This window comes from Erinaceus europaeus, chromosome 13 (assembly GCF_950295315.1).
Source record: "Erinaceus europaeus chromosome 13, mEriEur2.1, whole genome shotgun sequence".
Classification (NCBI taxonomy): Eukaryota; Metazoa; Chordata; class Mammalia; order Eulipotyphla; family Erinaceidae; genus Erinaceus; species Erinaceus europaeus.
The window spans coordinates 53,448,526-53,467,252 of record NC_080174.1 but is presented as its reverse complement, the minus strand read 5'-3'; the positions used below and the strand labels follow the sequence as shown (position 1 = coordinate 53,467,252).

The 18,727-nt window shown below is 42.9% G+C and overlaps 1 protein-coding gene across 3 annotated transcripts in view; it reads right to left on the bottom strand.

The window, feature by feature from the left end:
• Positions 1-967: 967 nt before the first annotated feature.
• THRAP3 (thyroid hormone receptor associated protein 3) overlaps positions 968-18,727 on the bottom strand; it is a 50,856-nt gene continuing 33,096 nt past the window's right edge. For all 3 annotated transcript variants that reach the window (XM_007538761.3, XM_060205873.1, XM_060205872.1), the window contains 8 exons: positions 17,156-17,869; positions 15,784-15,956; positions 14,790-14,901; positions 14,010-14,094; positions 11,299-11,486; positions 4,968-5,163; positions 4,420-4,563; positions 968-2,494 (listed from right to left, as the gene is read on the bottom strand). In XM_007538761.3, coding sequence (XP_007538823.1) covers positions 2,273-2,494; positions 4,420-4,563; positions 4,968-5,163; positions 11,299-11,486; positions 14,010-14,094; positions 14,790-14,901; positions 15,784-15,956; positions 17,156-17,869 — 1,834 coding nt within the window. In that variant the 3' untranslated portion in view covers positions 968-2,272. The remainder of the gene's footprint in view (positions 2,495-4,419; positions 4,564-4,967; positions 5,164-11,298; positions 11,487-14,009; positions 14,095-14,789; positions 14,902-15,783; positions 15,957-17,155; positions 17,870-18,727) is intronic.

Below are 18,727 nucleotides of genomic sequence, written 5' to 3'. Positions count from 1 at the left end.
AGACACGAGCCGATAGGTCAGGCTCCAGGTGCTGAGAGTGAGCGTGAGAGGGGGCGGTCCTGCTCAACAGGTTTGGCCCCCTACCCAGTCTCTGGCTAGTGCTGGGGTCACAGTTCCCACAAGCTCTTTCCGGCCTAGTCACTTACAATCCAGTCTAGCCGCCTTCCTATGGCCCTGAGGCTCCCACCCACCATATGCAGAGCCTTCCCTCATTTACCTTTTCCCAGCAAGCTTTTAGCTGCAGGGGAAAAGGTAGGGAGGGAGAGGCGGCAGTCCCTCAGCAGGCAGCAGCTGCTCTAAGGTGAAGCCCTGGCTGAAAGGTGTGGTTAGTGAGCACAAAATCATTGGCTGGTATTACTCTAAATCTCTGGCCGTGTTACAAACTACTAACAGAAGCACCAACCCCCGGGGGGCCTAGTTTGCTTCAGAAGATCCCTCCAGGATTATTTTTAGGCGTAGGCAGGAACAAAGCACTGTAGTAGCTTTCAAGACTCTTCCCGCTCACAGAGCTGGTAAGGGTTTATGGTTAAGACCCCAGAGCCAAGTAGCCTCCGATTAACCTCTAGGCAATTTCCCTGCTGGGTGAACACAGAAGGTTGTGCCTGTTACCTACACCCCTTGATCCTTGCCCTACCACCTCGAAGCCAAAGTCCTTGCCTGTGACATCAGTGAAAAAAATCTGGTTCTCTTCATTAGTCCAAGGTACAGGCTGAAGGACAAAAAAGGGCACGTGTGTGGGATGGGAGTGTGAATGAAGAGTTGGCAGAGACTAAAGCTTCTTTCAGGTTACACCTGAGTGTGAGGCTGGTCAAATCTGGACCCAGCCTCCAAAGTAATTTAATATTCACCTTCATGGTTCTCTGGAGCTACTAGCATGCAGACAGACAGACAGACACACACACACACACACACACACACACACACACTCACTCACTCAGGATGACAATGACCAGAGCTTATATATGTCTGACACTTCATTTATTTTTTATTTGCAGGAGGAGTTGAAACAGATTTTAAGGTTTTTTTCTTCTCCCTAAACATGAATCATTTAAGTAAAACCAACTTAACTATAGCAATGTAGCAAAGTAAGGGGAAAACAGCACAACCCAAGAGGCAAAGGTTGGGATGAAGAGGCGGATGCAGCCCACAGATAACACATGCAGGAATGTCCTATGATTCACCTGCTCAGGACTGCTGCCTCAGAAGCTAAGCACAAGGACCCATTTTAAGAGATTGCCCGCCCCCCCATAACAGAATGTTTTAAACTAAAGCTTATGGGTAAAAAATAAAAAATGAGGGGGGGGGGACCCACAAACCACCCAGCCATAACCATCTTCCTTAATTGATCATAGGAGTTTTTCACTTTATAAAAAGATTAATAAAAAATATTGAAAAATTATTTTCTCATCTTATATTTGTAAAGATAATAGAATTCAGAAGTTTCTTAGAAAACAGACCAGAAACTGTCATTCAGTTTTCACCCCTGTTGTGCTGAGGATCAGCGGGACTAGAAAGTTTGGGATACTGGAGCTGGTGGTGGAGAATGGAAAGAAGCCTAGCCCAGAAGAAATCAGAAAATACTGGGGGGAGGGAGGAGTGCGCTGCACATGGGGAGTGGTGAGGAGAAACACCATGTGTGATAAGATACATAGGTGCACAAAACAGGGGAACACAAGGTAGTCAGAAAGGCCTTGAACTCGACATACAAAAAACCGATTTTTACAAAGATCCAAGCAGTTTGGTCCCAAACTGAGGTGAACACACTTCGTTTATTCACATGCTTTTGTTTTCTTTTTAAGAATCAGTTTTCCAAATTAACTTTCTGCTAACGTTACTACATATGCTTAAGAAAAAAGAGGGGGGTTAAATCAGGAAAATAAGGGGTTAAAAAATCAAATTAGTCCTCTTCAAATGAAATTAAGAACAAAAATAATGGTTTCTAATGGGGAAAAACAAAAATCCAAGTATCACTCTCCCCTCCCTACCCCATCCCCCACCCCACACACCAACAACAAATGAGAAACACAGCTAAAGCCCATTATGTTGTGTTCTGCAAGAGCTGGGCCAGGCCCTAGGCCCCATGGCCGGCTGCCTCTGTCCAGTGGGACAAAGTGCCAGGGTGCTTTTGGCTATAGTAGGATTCCACATGGCTGGCAGGGGGCAGGGATAGGGCTTTTACAATCTTCTTGAGGCTCCTGTTTAGGTCCTCACCAGCCTTTTCCCAGCATTTATCCCCCCACTGGGCAGGGGCTCCCATCAGAATGAGCTCTATCTACTCTGTTGTGGGTTGTGAATTGTCTTTGTCTTCTCGGTTCTCTGTCCCACTCTCGTCGTCTTCAATCTCTCCTTCTTCCCCACTGAACTTGTCATGGGCCCACTTGGGGCTGGTGCTGGACTTCCGGAACATGAACCGGCCTCGACCCCGGGGAAATGTGCCACGGCCACGGCCACGGCCCACCCATTTCTCATTGCCTTCACCTTCGCGATCGTCATGCTGAGGAAAGAAAAATGTCACCAAAGTCAGTGTGAACCAAAAATAGAGCTCTGTGCCCACCTATTTAGACCCCAGGGTATTATGGTGGGTGTCTTAGGAATTCCTATGTGAAACAGTAATTCCCCAATAAAGAAATTAAAAAAAAATAAATAATTCCTATTATGCTTTTTCTTTTTAACATAATGATAAAATTTAACCTCTAAGGGGTAGGGTGGCGAAGTGCAAGGACAGGTTTAAGGCAGAGGGGTCGCTTCACAAGCAGTGAAGCAGTCTGTAGGTGTCTTTCTCTCCCCCCCTCCTCTCTCCATTTCTCTTTCCTATCCAACAATAATAAACAAGGACAACAAAAGGGAAAAAATAGCCTCCAGGAGCAGTGGCTTGGTAGTACAGGCAAAACCCTGGAGGCAAGTAAATAAATCCCTGATTAACACCAAGAAAAACAAACAAAAAACCAACTACCTCTAACCATCTTTGCATAACTACCTCTAACCATCTTTGCATAAACTCATGTGATTTTTATCACCCCCCACTATGCCAAAATCTCCAGACCAAGACCACAGGAACTTCAAGTAATTCCGTATTACATACCACTTCTCAAAGGATGAGTTTTGAGAAAACCATCACACCAAATAAGACACTGCCTGAGCTGGGTAGCTCAGGCAGCTAACAGAGTAAGCTCACCTCCAGCAAAGGAGCAGTAGCATAATAACTATGAACACATAATCTGCTCATGGCCTCAAACTGTCATGACAAAGGTAGAACCAAAGGTGGAATCTTCTATCTTCCATCCCTTTATTCACATTTATGTTAGAAGGGAGGAGAGCAAAACAGAAAGAAAATAGTAATAAAACCCCCCACTTAATCTACACCTCAATCAATTCATATTGATGGAACAAAAAATTTTTGAAAACCAGGGAGTCGGGCGGTAGCGCAGCAGGTTAAGTGCAGGTGGCGCAAGCACAAGGACTAGAGTAAGGATCCCGCTTCAAGATCCCAGCTCCCCACCTGCAGGGGAGTCGATTCACAAGTGGTGAAGCAGGTCTGTAGCTTTCTCTCCCCTCTTTCTTCCTCTCCTCTCTCCATTTCTCTCTGTCCTATTCAACAACAATGACATTAATAACAACAACAACTACAACAACAATAAAAAAAGGGGGCAACAAAAGGGAATAAATATTTTTTTTTAATTTTTGAAAACCAGAAGTCACCATTACACTTCATCAGTCCCAAGGCATCAAATAGCCTTAGGCTCCTGATGATCAGGTGAGCTAAGGCTACTTCTTTGCAAGCTACTTATCCCCCCACCATAATGGATCAGGCTGGTGATACTTTTTCAGATGGCAGAGAGGTGGGACAAGAGAGTGCTTCACTCCTCCCTATTGCAGACTCACTCCCAGCACCTACCCTGAGCCCAGTAAACATTTCTCTAGAAATAGTTCAAAGAGTCCTCCAGAAGTGAGAGCGACCCTCAGGAGCCATAGAAAAGCAACGGTAGGCGGCCAGCGGCCGGGTGGTGGTGTACCCGGTTGAGCGCATGCGCTACAATGCACAAGGACCCGGGTTGAAGCCCCTGGTCCCCACATGCGGGGGAGGGGAGGGGGGGGAGAGAGCTTTGCTGGTGAAACAGGGCTGCAGATGTCTCTTTCTCTCTCCCTCTTGATTTGTGGTCGTTTCTATTCAATAAGTAAATAAAGATAATTAAAAAAAGGAAGAAAGAAAAGAAAGAAAAGCTAAGCAGTGGTGGCTGTGCAGTCTTAACAACCTGTTCCTACAACTGCCAATACAGACCGAATCTAGCTCTGATGTGGTGTAATCTGCCTGCACACACGTTTCCTAGTGGTTTTGGACAGACCAGTTAAGGGTTCAGTGTCAGGTACTGTGTGTGCCAAAGGTCCCTTTGGCCCTTGATTCTGGCCCCAGACACATACCAAGTAATACTTCTTGCTTTTGGGTGTGTACTCAGGGTCCCATTCCTCTTCTCGGTTTCTCTTCTGAAAATCATTGTTGCTGCTGTTGTTGTTATTGCCCGAGTAGTTACCTCTGCCCCAGCCTCTCCCCCTAGCTCGAAATTGCTATAGCAAGAAAGACAAGGAAAAAGAACAAAGGACCAGGTCAGGAATAGTTAAGAATAACTCCTTATATTTTGTTTAAATACTTTTCTGATACAGGATTAATTATTCTATAGTCATATGCTAGTGAACTGGTTACTAGCCATTCCTTTTCTGCTCATGTCAACTCACATGGCACAAGAACTTCCCACATACTGTAGGAATCAAGTGAAGGAAGTTCTGAAATTCAAAAGTTTTTTAGTTAAGTGGTTATGAAAAGTAACTAAAAATGGAAAGCCTGGGAAATGGAAGCTAGAGTTTGGGGTTTATACAGGATCATGTGTGTCAATGGCAACTAAATTGGTCTTCTGATATACATATAATTAGAACAGAAGCCCAGGCTTGGAGAGGAAAGGGCAGGGTCTTACAAAGGTTCCTCGAGCTCTGCCTCCTCTTTCACTTGGACCCACGAAGTCTTTGGTCCCCAGTCTTGATTTGTCAAAGCCCGTAGTGCTTTCCTCTCTCTCCTCTGTCTCTTCAGGGTACTCTTCTGCTTTATAGGAGTGGGATGAGTGGGAGGAAGATGATGATGACCTGGACCGGTCTCGTGTTCTCCGGTGCTTCCTATGAAAAAAGAACCGGGGCAATCAGTAACATGGCCTAGAACATGGCTCTTGCTTGGGACCTAGTGTATTATAAAGCACAATTAGGCGATCAGGAGGTGCACTTGTGATGGACACATTGAAAAATAGTAACCTAAAAACACATAGCCCGGGGGTCGGGTGGTGGCACGTGGCGCAAAGCGCAGGGACCGGTGTTGTTAAAATTTCTGAGGCTCTTGCCGGCCGGCTAGCTTCACGGTGGTGAACAGAGACGCGGAGACAACAGCTGGGCAGGGAAGCTGTATTTCTTTATTCAGGAACAACGATTCATAAACTAAGACAAACTAATCACCAAACAGAACTCTGCTCTCTTTGCGGCGGCGCAAGCACTCTTTCTCTTACTCTGGAACTCAGGAACCCAGGAACTCTGTCTCTCTGGCACTCTCTCTTACTCTGTAACCCTGAAACTCTCGAACTCAGGAACTCAAGAACTCTCGGACTCAGGAACCCTCTCTTACTCTCAAACTCTGAAACTCTCACATTCTCGAACTCCGGAACTCAGGAACTCTGTCACTGGGGAACTCAGGAACTCTCTTTTCTCTCGAACTCAGGAACTCTGTCTCTCTGGCACTCTCTCTTACTCTGTAACCCTGAAACTCTCGAACTCAGGAACTCTGTCACTCTCGAACTCTGGCTAACTCTGGCACTCTCGAACTCAGGAACCCTCTCCCTTCCTCTCGAACTCAGAAACTCTCGCACCCTCGCACTCTCGAACTCCGGAACTCAGGAACTCTGTCACTGGGGAACTCAGGAACTCTCGGACTCCGGAACCCTCTCCCAGGGTCCCTTGGGGCGGGGCCAAGCAGGCCCGCGAAATTAACAGGACTCATCCAATTCTCTTGGAGGGGGAGGGCTAGAACAAGCCAATGTAAAGCATACGACAGACCGGTGTAAGGATCCCGGTTCGAGCCCCCGGCTCCCCACCTGCAGGGGAGTCGCTTCACAAGCGGTGAAGCAGGTCTGCAGGTGTCTATCTTTCTCTCCCCCCCCCCCTCTGTCTTCCCCTCCTCTCTCCATTTCTCTGTCCTATCCAACAACAAAGCAACGTCAACAATGGCAATAATAACCCCAACGAGGCTGCAACAACTAGGGCAACAAAAAAGGGGGAAAAATGGCCTCCAGGAGCGGTGGATTCATGGTGCAGGCACGGAGCCCAGCAATAACCCTGGAGGAAAAAACAAAACAAAAAAAAAACACATAGCCCTTCCCCCAATTCTGTCAGTCACATTCAGTTATACATTTATGTTTAGGCCTGTGATAAAATGAGATATACACAGGAGGGACACAGATGGATGGACGGACACACACATTCACTCACTCTCCTAGCCCATGCCTTCTGGTATTCAATCTAATACAAAGGCATTAATTATTAATAGAAAGGCAGAATACAGTGTAATGAGAATAATACATTTGGTACCGGGATAGAGGTTTCGCACAAACCATCTGTGATTTTACCTTTATTTCTCATGGAAAGAAGACTACTGGGGGCCGAGTGGTAGCGCAGTGGGTTAAGCACACAAAGCACGAAGTTCAAGGACTGGTGTTAGGATCCCTGTTCAAATGGGAGTCGGGCAGTAGCACAGAGGGTTAAGCGCACATGGCGCAAAGCCCAAGGACCGGCATAAGGATCCCTGTTCAAGCCCTCGGCTCCCCACCTGTGTGTGTGTGTGGGGTCAACTTCACAAGTAGTGAAGCAGGTCTGCAAGTGTCTTTCTCTCCTCTCTCAATTTCTCTATGTCCTACCCAATAATAACGGCAATAAGAGCAACTAAAATGGGGGCGGGGGTAATAGCCTCTAGGAGCAGTGGATTCGTAGTGCAGGCACCAAGCCCCAGTGATAACCCTAGAGCCAAACAAACAAAAAAAACTACTATGGGGATAATTTAAGGAGTGAATATCAATAAAGAAGGTACTTGTGATAGGACCCGTGTTCAAGCCCCCCAGTCCTCACCTGCAAGGAAAAACTTTACAAGTGGCAAAGCAGTGTTTCAGGTAGGTCTGTTTACTCTTTCCCTCTCAATTTCTCTGTCACTATCTAATAAGTACAATAAAATTAAAAGAAAGAGATTTAGATGACACAAGTGAGAACTTGGATTTAAACCTAAGCTCTAATTATACCACTACTCTAAAACCACCTCCCACTGAGCTCAAACAAATTGTGTTATTAAGCACAAGCTCTGGAAGACCTCTTCCCAGCTATTTCCCTCTCTTCCCTTCATCTGGGGAAATTACACACCAGGGCAAATTGGCTTAATAAGATGAGTCACTGTTTATGACTTGAGGTCGGTGTCTGCCCTGGTGTGTGGCAAAGGAGGTCGCTAGCTGCCTCTACAGTGGCAGAAAAGCCAGGATCTGGGGGATAGGAGGACTAACAGGAAGAAGTATGCCAAATGTCCAAAACCTATTGATATCCTTTCTTTCCTCAGTCATCTCCCAGATTAAAGTGCTCTGCCAACATTTGTGTTTTTTATAGTTACTTTTAAAATTTTTATTATCTTTAATTTATTAGAGACAGCCAGAAATTGAGGGGGGGATAGATAAAGGGAGAGAGACAGAGAGACACCTGTAAAACTGCTTCACCACTCAAAAAAGCTTTCCCCCTGCAGGTGGGGACTGGGGACTTGAACCTGGGGTCTTTGCATATTGTAACATGTGCACTCAACCAGGTGCACCACCACCCAGCTCTCCAACTTTTGTTAAACTCAACTACCTGAAAATTCTAAGTCCACTCCTCTTGGTTGAGATTTACTTTACTTTTTTTTAAATTTCTTTTTTTAAAAAATATTATTTATTTATTCCCTTTTGTTGCCCTTGTTTTTTTTATTGTTGTAGTTATTATTGTTGTTGTCGTTGTTGGATAAAACAAAGAAAAATGGAGAGAGGAGGGGAAGACAGAGAGGGGGAGAGAAAGATAGTCACCTGCAGACCTGCTTCACCACCTGTGAAGCGACTCCCCTTGCAGGTGGGGAGCCGGGGCTCGAACTGGGATCTTTATGCAGTCCCTGCGCTTTGCGCCATGTGTGCTTAACCCGCTGCGCTACAGCCCAACTCCCTACTTTACTTTTTATTAACGAGAGAGGAAGAGAGAAAAAGAACCAGAGTGTCAATCTGGCACATGCAATGGCAGGGATCAAACGTGGGGCCCCCCACCCTTTACCCCAACACTTTTCCCATTAAGCCACCTCCCAGACCTCCCTTACTGGTGAGTAGGTCCTTTCTAGCACCTACTCACCAAAAGACAAGGAATTTAAATCATTGTCACAGGTGCATGAAACTCCTAAAGATCACCACTACAGGGCTAAGAAGATAGCTTAGTGTATGATTAAAAAGCACAGGGTTTGCAAGCTTGAAGTTCTAGGTTCAGTATGCAGTACCACCATATGCCAAAGCTTAGCAGCACTTTGGCTTTCCTTTTTTAAATATTTTATTTATTTGTTTGTTAATAAGAAAGATAGGAGGAGAGAGAAACAACCAGACATCACTCTGGTACACGTGCTATCAGGAATTGAACTCAGAACCTCATGCTTAAGAGTCCAATGCTTTATCCACTGCGCCACCTCCTGGACCACCACTCTGGCTTTTCTATAACTTTTTTCTTACTTTAAAATTAAAAGACCCCCGAAGATCTCAGACTTGAGCTGACACTGCCTCTTATTAAATGTGTGAACTTGGGAGACTCATTCTGCTGTTATACAAAGGTGTTCCTGTAAACTGTAGTACGCTACATATAAAACAGTGACCTTTGGAGTCAGGTGGTAGTACAGTGGGTTAAGCACACATGGCGTGAGTGCAAGGACTAGCATCAGGATCCTGGCTCAAGCCCTTGGCTCCCCACCTTTAGGGGAGTCGCTTCACTGGCAGTGGAGCAGGTCTGCAGGTGTGTCTATCTCTCCTCCTCTCTGTCTTCCTCATCTCTCTCCATTTCTTTCTGTCCTATCAGTGACATCAATAACACTAGTAATAACTGCAACAACAAAAAACAAGGGCAACAAAAGGGAAAATAAATAAATAAATAAATATATAACAAACAAAAAAGTGACTTTTTAAAGATAGAAGCAAGCAGAGAGCAGAGAATGAAAGAGCACAGCACTGAAGCTTATTTCAATGTAGCAGGGGCCTAGATGTGAACATGGGTGGTACACATGGCAAAAAACAGATTATCCAAGTTATATTTTGATGACCCAAGTATATATTTACTAAAGAGTAAATATCAATAAACAAGGTACTTAGAATAGGACCCATGTTCAAGCCCCCAGTCTCCATCTACAGGGGAAAGCTTTATGAGTGAAGCAGTGTTGTAGGTGTCTGTCTACCCTTTCCCCTCAATATCTGTCACTATCTAAAAAATATTTTATCTAATAAAACCCCTATTTCGATGGCCCAAGTACCCCCCCCATCTAAATGAAATACAAGGGTTGCAAGAAACCTGCTCAAGGTACATAGTAAGTCACAGTATGTGTCCCAGGTGAAAGAATCAGTCATTAAATCAAAGAGCTGCTTCCTTTCCACCACAGCAGTGTTGAGGACTACTATACGAACATTTCTGTACTCAGTTGGAGATTATCAGAGCCTTTATCTGTGGGCAGGCCTGAAAATTACTGGGGTTCCTAATGTTTAAATAATAGTGAAAAGAGAAAGTACAACACAAGATCTGAGTTTTCATGTCAGCAAATCCTTATGTGATTTTTAAAAAAAAATTTTTTCTTTTTTAGTTTTATTTATTTACTGGATAGTAAGAGAGAAATTGAGAGGGGAGAGGGAGATAGAGAGACACCTGCAGCCCTGCTTCACCACTCGTGAAGCTTTCCCCCTGCAGGTAGGGACGGGGGGCTTGAACCTGGGTCCTTGCGCACTGTAATGTGTGCGCTCAACCAGGTGCACCACCACCTGGCCCCCAATCCTTATGTGATTTTAAACAAATTATTTCAATTTGTCTTTCACACGGGCAAAATGGTTACCATACCAACATGCCAATTTATATTAAAGGACTCTTATTAGAAAATACATATGCAGGGAGTCGGGCTGTAGCACAGCGGGTTAAGCGCAGGTGGCGCTAAGCTCAAGGACCGGCATCAGGATCCAGGTTCAAGCCCCCGGCTCCCCACCTGCAGGCGGGTCCCTTCACAGGCGGTGAAGCAGGTCTACAGGTGTCTGTCTTTCTCTCCCCCTCTCTGTCTTCCCCTCCTCTCTCCATTTCTCTCTGTCCTATCCAACAACAATGACAACAATGAAAACTACAACAATAAAACAACAAGAGCAATAAAAGGGAATAAATAAAATTAATATTAAAAAAATACATATGCAAATACTCCCCAGCTTAAGTTCAGACAGACACAACAGAAGAAGTCTTATAGGAAGGTATGGGGCTTTAACCATGCTACATTCAATGAGACATAGCTGAAATACCTTGGAACTTTCAAAGGGACAAATAGAAAACAACAGGAACCTGTTCTATGAAGCTGAACAATGCCACCTTTGTTTAGAGCATGTTTGGAACACCTCTCATGGAAGTACCTTCGAAACTAGTTTAAAAGGCACTTAAGATCAACAAACTTGTCCTATCTAGTTCCACCCCGACTGACAAAACATTATTATTTGATGACTTGTAGTCATTTCTAAAATATAACTTCTCTATGAAGTAATGAGAGGGAAAAAAAACATGCTAAAAAATTCTAGTGTTCTGGGAGGTGGTGCAATGGATAAAGCACTGGACTCTCAATCATGAGGTCCTGAGTTCGATCCCTTGCAGCACATGTACCAGGGTGATGTATGGTTCTTTCTCTCTCTCCTGTCTTTCTCATAATAATAAATAAAATTTTTAAAAGTCTAAATGATTCTTCACTCATTCCCTATACAGCAACTAACTACAGATGTCTAGGAATCCTTCTGTCAATGTGAAACCACACTTTGATGCAAAATTTCTACATTCTAACTAAGAATCTTACTTGACAATTGCATGGCATAAATAAAATGTGTAAGTCACTATCATTTTAACTCCATTTTTTTCTAACTTGGAAGATCTGGTATATAGCCTAAAGCAGGCAGACAAGAGAATCCACTTAGAAGTCTGAATAAAGTCACACAGAGGCTTACTTACTTCTGTTTCTTTGATCCTTTATGAGTTTTCTCCATTTTCTCAGTGGATCTTTCCCTTGAATGGCTTGAGTCTCGGGAATCTACTGATTCTCTTGATTTGCCTCGTTTAAGATCTCTCTCTTTATGTTTTTTACGCCGTTCAATATCAAGACGAAGGTCAACAGGATCATCTTTGTATTTTCCCTCAGCCTGCCAAGAGAAATCAAACTTGAGATTTCTGGTTATCAGGGCTGCCAATGCAACCACTCCACAAGACTGGTTTTTCTATTCCAGTGGAGTGGTGCAGAGGAAGCACTGAGAATTGAAACATCTCACCCAGGACTGGGAGGGGTACAGGATGTCCCAATGAAGTTACTATATGAGGATTCCCTCACAGAGTACAAACAAGTTCTCTAAATGATGATGACAGTCTAAAATGTTACGTTGCTTTATCTGCTTTGCAGCTCAGTCATGACTCTTGGCTAACCTAGAAATTGAGAAAGCCAAAATCAGCTTGGGCAGGTAATTGGTCTCAGTGGCTCAGGATTCAGCTACCGGAGTGAAAATGCTCGTTATATTTCCCCTACCTATGCTGCAGCAGTGACACTGGGTTTATCCTCTACTCAGAACTGAGTAACAAATGAGTCCAACAAGAGACTTAACGTACACTTCCAAAATGCTCAATCATACTGAAGATTTTCTCTGAAGAGGGAATATAAAACACCATAGTAGAGAATTCCTAAAGTGGCATTACCAGATTAAAATTCACTAGAGACAGAGATGGGGGGGAGGGAGGAAATTGGGGAGATACATAATGGTCATGCAAGGGCTGGGGAGACAGCACAATGGTTATGCAAAGAGCCATTTATGCCTGAGACACCGAAGGTCCCAAGTTCAACCCCCCCAGCATCACTATAAACCAGAACTGTGCAGTGCTTTGGTAAAAAAACTTAATAAGTAAATAAATGGTCATGTAAAAAAAAAATTTTGTGCCTGAAGCTTTGAGGTCCCAGGTTTAATCTCCAGTACCATCTTAAGTCAGGGTTGAGCAGTGCTTTATTAAAATAAAATAAAGAAAGAGAGAGGGAGAGAGATACAGAGAGAGGAAGCTTAGCTATTAGGCAGATATGTTGCAGATACAGTTTAAGTAGCAGCAATAGTCTTCCACCCAAGCCACCATGACAAGGGCTTTCGATCATTCTTGGGAACCTCACTGTGAGCATAGGTACAAGGCATCTTTAGGGATTTTAAACACTATAAGCCTTATTATGGTAATACTTCCAAAAGAGGAAGAAATCAAGTTAATTTTGTATTAGCTTTTCACTTAAGACATTATGGGGCACTTTTGTGAGTTTAGTTTTAATCAGCAGAGTAGTGATAGGTTTAATTTAACCACATACTTTTTTGAGAGAGGAAATGGGGCTTCTGCAATCTCAAAAGACAAAAAAGAAAAGGAAAGAGGCTGGATTACCATATACTGGCAGTGTGAATACAATGCCATGTGCAAAGACCCAAGTTCAAAGCCTCCAGTTCTCACCTGCAGGAGGGACACTTCAAGAGCAGTGAGGCACTGTAGATATGTCTTCCTCTTTTTTAAAATTTATCTTTATTTACTGGTTAGAGACAGCCAGAATCAAGAGGGAAGAGGATGACACACATCTGCAGCCCTGCTTCACCACTCATGAAGCTTTCCTCCTGTATGCGGGGACCAGGGGCTCAAACTGAGGTCCTTGTGCATTGTAACATGTGCACTCAACCAGGTATGCTACCACCTGGCCCGCCTTCTCATTTTCTGTCTCTAGCAAAAAAAAAAAAAAAAAAAAAGCCAGAAATGGTATATTCGATGTAAGCACCAAATGTAATAATAATAAACAAGTTAAAAAGAAAGAAATACAGACAACTGCTCCTTTAGACAGTGCAGACAACATCTCTAATGAGTTATCTTTGTGAGGCACAGAGGAGTTCTTTTCTGACATCTTAAAACCTTGGGTTTCATATGTCTAGTGAAAAAGAGGGGTGGGAGAAAAAAAGAGACTGTGCAAGAGTACCTCTCGTCACATGTAGGAAACAAGACAAATTTGTTAAAAAAAGTTGAAGGCGCGGGATGAAGGTCAATCAAATGTGATAAAAAAAAAAAACCCCTGCTATTTCATGGTAAAAGACTACATACAAGCTTTACCTTTCTAACAATGGTTTATGCATACATCATGGCAAATGCAGCTGGGCTATCGAGATAATGCTTAGCTTTAAAACAACAGTAACCAACAGATGACAGATATGGTACAGTTAGGGAAAAATACTGGACTAGCTGATTTAAAGCAGTCTACTAAGTTAAGATACAGCTATTTCACTCTCCTCTGACATGCATGTCTTTTTGAAATCATGGTTTGAAATAGTGCATGTATATAATTTGGTAATACTTACAAGCAGAAAAATATCACAAAAAGTTTCTTCTCTCATCATGGGCACTTGTTCCAAAACTCCTCTCTTTTTTTTTCTCAAGCTCACCTCAATAGACTTTGGGATCATTTTACCATATTCTAACCACTTCACAAAGGTTGTTGATACATTTAATAAAAATTAACCCTTTGTAGTTCATTTTTAGAATTATTGCCCATCCTTAAAAGAAAAACACAAACTTAAGTAGAGAGTAATTTAAACAAACACATTTCTGTCAAGTTCATGCCCAACGTACTCATCTTCTTGGAGTTACTGATCAAAGCAACAATTCACCTTATAGCCAGGATCCCGGGGACTTTTCATTTCTTCATGAGTCAAACCATGTTTTCTGAATGTACTGGGGGAAATGTCTATTCTCCTAAAATTGAAAACACACACAAAAAATATTTAATATTCCAAACTGTGTGGATACAGTACTGGTCAAGGGGTTAGGCAATAGTGCACCCTGTTAAGCACATATAGTGCAAAGGGCAAGGACCAGCACAAGGTTCCCAGTTCGAGCCTCAGGCTCCCCACCTGCGTGAAGTGGTGAAACAGGTCTGCAGGTGTCTTTATCTTTCTCTCCCTGTCTTCCCTTTCTCTCTCAATTTTTCTTTGTCCTATCCAACAACAATAATAGAAAAAAGACGGCTGCCAGGAGCAGTGGATCTGTAGTGCTGACACAGAACCCCAGTGATATGGATATACACGCACGCCATAGCCAAATAGACTAGACTTTAATTTTTCTTAAATTTTGCTGATTAAAAACATTTAACATTCCTTCTATCTATAGAAAGCTCACAGATTATCATTTGCCAGTTCCTAATACAAGGGTTCATCAACACACACACACACTCACTCGCTCCAGATGCTTTTCTCAGGTTCAAAGTCAGAAACCTGTCTTATCTTGTCCACTCACAGCCACAAATACCCACTGCTATTCTAGAGTTTGGAAGCCCCAATTCTGCTGCTAACGCACCTTACATGGCAATAAAACATAGAAAACCCAAATGAGTTTATTACCTGATAAACAGCTTTTAATTAAAAATTCTAGTGGAAAGCTGAGGTCCTCACCTGTGTATCTCTGGACTTTTCTTGTTTTTAGCCGCCTCCTGCTCGGTTCCTCTCTTTAGGTACTTAGTAAAGCGTTCATGCAATGTCATACCTGAGGACCCAAAGTGATGCTCTATAGGGATGCAAAATCAAACACTAGTCAATATTTTTGCACAAGCCCGCAAATGCAATAAAGTAGTCAAATTAATCTAATAAACACAGTGAAGAAAGAAAAACGGTTTGCTCAGATAGAACCTAAGGCCAGGCACTGGATTTCCACGGTAATAATTTTTAAAAAATAATGAAAAGCGAGAAACCAGGAGTTTATTTCCATTTCTATCATAGCACCAACTCCTGCTGAGTCTAAGTATTTTTTTTCCTAAGTTCTGAAATCTCACCTCCATTTGTCCAGGAGATGACAGAATGAGTCTAAAAATCTACATCCTAAGATCTGGAAGAGGTTTCTACCTCTAGACAATATTACAGGGATGCCTTTTCCATTTCCCAAGCATTTTATTTATTTACTTATCTATACCAGGGTTACTGCTGAAGCTCTGTGCCTACAGAACTCCACTACTCCCAGTAGCCATTTTCGTCTTCCCTCCCTTCCTTCCACTCTCTCTGTTAGAGGGTGAGAGATTGAGAGGGCGGGGGGGGGGGGGGGAGATATGGGTGAGGAGCTTGAACTTCGTGCTCATGCATAACATGTGCACTCTCCTTGGTGTGCCACCACCTAGTCCCTACAAGCATTTTAAACCTGTGAAAGACTTTATTTATTCTCATGATATTCCCATGATCACAGGCCACAAACACTTCAAAGTGTTCAGCTTCATAGTTAAATAAATGCAAACTTCTCTCTGGAGGGAATTTCCTTTAAGCCAGTTCACTAGCTTCAAGGTAATGAGATAAAGAGCCCCCAAAGGCTTCCTTATTTCACTCATTCATTCAGATTCTGCTTATCATAGAGGGAAATATGGAAAGGGAGCCTGAAGCAGGTTGCAGGGTCTGGACTTACCTTTGACATGGTGAACAATGGTCACAATATGCTGGGCAAAAAGTTCTGAGGGGCTCCTCTGAGACTGAGCTGATTGTATATGCTGGAAAATGGAACGAAATTCCTGTTCCTTCTTGTTGCTATGAACAAGGTCCCGGGATAGCTTGCGTTCCTGAGCCAATAAGCCACTGGGTCTTAAAAATAAGGGGGGGGGGGGGGGAGAAGAGATGTAATAAATACAGAAAGTTAAGAAAATTTAAACCTGGGGCCAGGTGGTGGCATGCCTGCTTGGGTGCGCATCATATCACTCAAGAACCCAGGTTTGAGTCCCCAGATCCCACCTGCAAAGGGAAAACCTTTTTTTGCAAGTGGGGGGCAAAGGTATTATATAGTTCCACACCATCCCTGCCACCAGTTGTGTCCCACCTCCTAGGATAGCCACCATAATTTTCAGTCTTAAGAGACAACTGTTTCTAAAAACTAGTTTGGGCTGTACTGTTTCAACACCAAGCAAAAGGGCAAGGGTAGATAGCATAATAGTATGCAAAGAGACTCTCATGCCTGAGGCTCCAGTCCCAGGTTCAATCCCTTGCACCACCACGAACCAGAGCTGAGCAGTGCTCTGGGAAAAGAAAAACACAAACAAAAAAACCCTCAAGCAAAACGGTTCATCTTAGCACCAATAACTCTTTCCTAAATGTCTGACCCCCATCTCTAAAACTGCTACATTATTTGATTACAGAGAACTGTATTAAGAATTAAGAATCCCCACCTGCAGGGGAGTCGCTTCACAGGTGGTGAAGCAGGTCTGCAGGTGTCTATCTTTCTCTCCTCCTCTCTGTCTTCCCCTCCTCTCTCCATTTCTCTCTGTCCTATCCAACAACGACGACAACAACAACAACAATAAAACAAGGGCAACAAAAGGGAATAAATAAATTAAAAAAAAGAATTAAGAAATGGAACATCTTAGGGGGCCAGGCGGTGGTGCACCTGGTTGAGCACACACAATACAGTGCATACAAGGACCCAGGTTCAAGCTCCCGTCCCCACCTGCAGAGGGAAAGCTTCATGAGTGGTGAAGCAGGTCTGCACATGTCTCTCTTCCTCTCTATCAACCCTTCCCCTTTCAATTTCTCTGTCACTATCCAGTAAATAAAGAAAAAAGAAAGAAATAGATCTTAGAAGGTCCCACAGATTAAAAACAAACAAAAAACAGCTCATTGTTGTAAGGGACATGCCTGTGGTATCATGGAAAGAGGATAAGAGAAAAGCAGAGGGGCCTGACTCAGCAATGAAGACTGAAAAGGTATTTCAAAAACCCTTGTGATACTAAATGCTCATTAACACCACTTAGGTCACTAACCCCCATATAGGAAACAGGGCTTTATCTCACCTTGCAAGGTCCTCATCAAAAGAGTCCATTCGAACATTGACCTGGGCTTCTCGAATAATAGAAAAGGAAGACTTCCCTGTGGAAAAGTCTCCTTTGGCTGACAGCTTTTCTCGACTTTCAGAGGTTTTTCTGGGGGGAGGCGATGAGCTTTTTTCCTGCACTGCTTTGTAAGCAGTCACTCGGAAATTCTTTTCAGGCACAAACCCCCTATGCCCACTTTCGGATCTCTTAGACCCTCCTCGGTCCTCCTTCTTGGATCTCTCTGAGAAAGACTCCTCCTCCAGCTCCTCTGTTTTCCTTTGCTTTTCCTTCCCAGTAGGTGCATACACCATGCCTTCCCATTTGCCTGACTTTTCCTCCTCTTGGGTTTTGTTTGCACCTGATATGACTTTTGACATAAATTTGGGTTCATCGTCAAATTCGGATTCCTTCCTTCCCTTAGCTTTGTCTTTATCTTGATCATCCATCTCATCTTTGTGGAAATCAGTCATCTTCTTCTCAAAGTCATCTCGGAGCTTATACCTTTTAGGAGACTGGCTACCCCGAAAAGGCTTCTCAGTATCACTTTTGGGAGCAAACAGATCAGACTTCATTTTTGCATCACCCAAGCCAATGTCAGAGAAGCTCCCTTTCTCTTTTGTTTTCTCTTTATCAGTATTTGTTTGTTTTTGCTCCTTATCTTTTCCGTTCTCTGTCTTCTGCTCTTCTAAATACCTGGTTATAAAGACACAAGGGAGACACAACCAAGAGGCTTCTTAAACAACCTGATCTAAAACAGCACAATATGGTCTTGGGCTTTTGATTCTATGAACAAGTATGTCTAGTGGGTTCTAGTGTTACCAAAAAAAAAATTTTTTTTCTACTTGGTTACTTTCCATTCATTTTGGAAATACTGCCCTTCACAGATGGAATTAAAGAGAAAAACACATTGTCAAAACACTGGCTTATAAAAGCAACCAAAAAGGAACCAGCAGAGATAATTCTTAGGATACTAAAGAACAAAAACCTACTTACCTGTAAATGGTCTAAGAAAAAAAAAAGTCTTATCCAACCTTCAGTCACTTAAAATCTCTTTTCAGCAAAGTTAACAAAGAATGTTCAACCTTGGACTGTTTTGCTTTTATACAACTCACATTTGGAAAATACAAGTCTCAAAAAGAGACTTCAACTTTGCTTCAAGTCACCTAGAAGATCTAAATATGAAATATACTGCAAATACAAATAAAAACAAAATGAATGTTAATTGGGAGAGTGGGCAAAAATCATATTATTCTTTCTTATGAGAAAGTCAACCTTGTGTAAGTTTTATAACGAAATTGCAGTCCTGCTAAGGAACAACTTACATTAAAAAAAAAAACTTTACTGTTTTATTTTTTTAAAGGTTTTATTAATTTATGAAGAAGATAGGTGGAGAGAAAAGAACCAGACATCACTCTGGTATATGTGCTGCCTGCCAGGAATTGAGCTCATGCTTGAGAGTCCAGTGCTTTATCCATTGCACTGCTTCCTGGACCACAAAAAAAACCAAACTTTAAATAGTAACTTATTTACTAATATGAGAGAACCAGAGCA